The 3,140-nt window shown below is 46.1% G+C and overlaps 1 protein-coding gene across 1 annotated transcript; it reads left to right on the top strand.

Moving 5' to 3' along the window:
• The first annotated feature begins 535 nt into the window (after positions 1-535).
• On the top strand, positions 536-1,339 carry LOC138944056 (tropomyosin-like). Its single transcript, XM_070314935.1, has one exon. It carries the CDS (start codon positions 536-538, stop codon positions 1,337-1,339), a length of 804 nt encoding a protein of 267 aa, XP_070171036.1.
• Positions 1,340-3,140: the final 1,801 nt, after the last annotated feature.

The raw sequence follows: 3,140 nt of genomic DNA, 5'->3' as shown, positions 1-3,140 counted from the left end.
GCGAGAAAACGCGATGCTCGGCGATAAGCGATTCGACGTAGACGCGAATGATTCTATATTCATAGATGAGATTAAATACATCGGTACTCCCGGTTTGTACGAATTAATCTTTATGAAAATTCCTAATAGTCTCATATATACAGAATAGAATAAATTAACATACAGAAGTATATTGTTAACAACTCACGCTCATAGACGCGATCATGACGCTAAAAAGTCTGCCTTAGGAAATAAAGGATACAAATACAAATCTATTATCGCTCCGCTTATTCACGGCAGCGGCGCGAGAAGAACAGGCGCGGGTCGCGTACCGTCGACTATGCGTGTCACGAACAATAGAATCGATTACGTCCATTGGGATGATCCGAACGAATTAGTAGATCGTCTACGATTGTTGGACGCTTCGCGTCGAGCCGGCAACAACGCTCACGAAAATAAGATTCTATCGATAATCGAGGAACTTCGCGAGACAGGAGCGATCGTATAAATCGAACCGTCGCGTCGACGACCGTCGCAGTCGCACGCGGAATTCGCGATGTCCGTGAACAAATTCGGCACGCCTCTAAAAAACCGAGGCTACGACGCGAGAACCGGAAGACTACGTCCGGCTATCGAGTCTCTGCGAAATTACGTGCGCGATAACGCGCTGTGTCTAAGCTCTTCCATCGAGTACGACGCGAGAGAGCGCAAGATAAAACGCTTGGCTCAGCCTGAGGAGGACGCCGACGCGACGAGCAAAAGCTACGTCGAGGGAATCACATCGCAATTGAGAAAAGACGCGGACGAGGCGGGGCAGGGCGTCTTTCTACTGTTCACGAGACTCGCTCAGCTCGATAGCGCTCTGGGTAAACGAATAGATGTCGCGGAGAGTTTCGTTTCCGAGATAAAAGAGCGCGACGACGCTCTGAGTAAACGAATAGACGCTGCGGAAAATTCCATTTCGAGAATAGAAACGAGCGCTAACGCTCTAGATAAACAGATCGATGTTTTGGATAAACGAATCAAGGGTTTAAGCGATCGAATCGATGCCGCGAAAAATACTATATCGCTCAACGCGGCGGAGTCCTCGACGAGAAGCGCGAGCGATCGTAAAATACTGTTCAATCAAGGTAAAGTAATACAGGAACTAACCCAAAAATCGCGCATCGCTGCGAATTCCGCGGCGAAATCCGAGACGAAGATACAAGAATTGGAAAATTCAACGTCGCGATTGAAGAGAGACGCGGACGAGCTATCGGGAAGAGTGAGGGAACTGGCGAAGATTAGCGAGAGCGGCGAGCCGCTCGAGAGAGAGATTCCACCCAACGTTATTCTCGAGAGAAAGAGAAGAGAATTATGAGCGTCGAAAAACGAAGACTAGTCGAGGAATTGCACGCGCCCGCGAGAAGAAACTTCCCGCGTCGTCGCGTCGCGGTGCGCGGGTACGACGATCTATGGCAGGCGGATGTGGTCGAGATGCGTCCTTACGCGAGACTCTACAAAGGCCACAACTACATACTCACCGTTATCGACGCGTTAAGCAAATACGCATGGGCTGTACCGCTTAAAAGCAAAAGCGAACACGAGGTTCCCCGAGCGTTATCTAAAATAGTGCGAGACTCTAAGCGGTGTCCAAAAAATCTGCAGACCGATAAAGGAAAGGAATTCTACAATGCCGATGTGCGAAATTTCGCGAAGAAGCGCGGAGTGGATCATTACTCGACGTACTCGGTGATGAAGGCGTCGATAGTTGAACGATTCAATCGTACGCTCAAAAACTCTATGTGGAAGTACTTCACGCTGAACGGAACGTACAAGTGGATCGACATGTTACCTCGACTCGTCGAGGAATATAACGCGCGAAAACATCGAACTATAGGTAAGAGACCCGTCGACGTGACTCCAGCGATCGCCGATAAACTTTTAAATACTGTATACAGCAATATAAAGATCGCGGCTCCGGCGAAATTCAAAGTAGCCGATCCGGTACGCGTCAGCAAATTTAAGACGATCTTCGAGAAAGGCTTCACACCCAACTGGACTACAGAGATTTTTCGAATAACTAAGATACAACGGACTAATCCCGTAACGTATCTGTTGAAGGATTCGCGCGGCGAGCCGATCGCCGGAGGATTCTACGAGCACGAGTTGCTGCGCGTCGGCGATCCCGACGTGTATCTCGTGGAAAAGGTGTTGCGTCGAAAGGGCGACGAGGTTTACGTGAAATGGTTGGGAATGGACGAATCGCACAATTCTTGGATAAATAAAACAGCTGTATTATGATAAAAATGTATTTTTATTAAATAAAACTACATATATAGCTACATATATTAAATAAAATTATTATCGCGTTCCATACGAGTTCTCTCTCGCGCTCCATATAGATTCTTTCTCGCGCCGCTACGCGGCCGCCGCGTCCTGCGTTCTCTCTTTCGCGCTTTATACGGACTCTTTCTTACGCTCTATATAAATTCTTCATCACGTCGTTAAGCGAATGTCATATCTCGCGGTAACCTTTTTTTCGCGTTGCTCGATATATAATACTTTCGAAAACATAATAAAGAGTCATGGAAATCATCGATCTGTCTAACTCGCGGCAAATCTCGACCCGATTTGTGGTAAGCTTCGTTTCGTTCTCTCTCACTCGCATAGAGCATAGCGCTATCTTTCATCATGCTACATGCAAGCGAGAGAGAACGCAAGAATTTACCAAATCGAGTCCAGATTAGCCGAGACTTAGACTGAATGAGGGTTTCCATGATTTTTTATATTGCAAAAACACGCGCGAGTTCGTCTTTTTGGCGTTATATACGAATTCTTTTTCGCGTTCTATACTAGTCCTCTCTCGCGCCGCTACGCGGCCGCCGTATCCTGCATTCTCTCTTTCGAACTTTATACGTACTCTTTCTCGCGCTCTATATACATTCTCTATTACGTCACTATGATAACATCGTAACTCGCATTAACATTTTTTTCACGTTACTCTATATAAAACACTTTCGAGAGCATAATAGAAGGAACGTGAAAATGTCCGATCAGTCCTATTTATAATAGATTTTAACAAAATCTATTACATATAAGACTGATCGAACATTTCCGCGATTTTTTTATAATATAGAAATACTCGACCCACCCTTGTTATTTCTCTCTCGAAACGTTTT

The sequence above is a fragment of the Polyergus mexicanus genome, unplaced genomic scaffold, assembly GCF_030449975.1.
Source record: "Polyergus mexicanus isolate NDT 795.1 unplaced genomic scaffold, iyPolMexi1.0 SCAF_81, whole genome shotgun sequence".
NCBI lineage: Eukaryota > Metazoa > Arthropoda > Insecta > Hymenoptera > Formicidae > Polyergus > Polyergus mexicanus.
The sequence above is the reverse complement of the archived record's forward strand: the minus strand, read 5'-3'. Positions and strand labels throughout refer to the sequence as shown.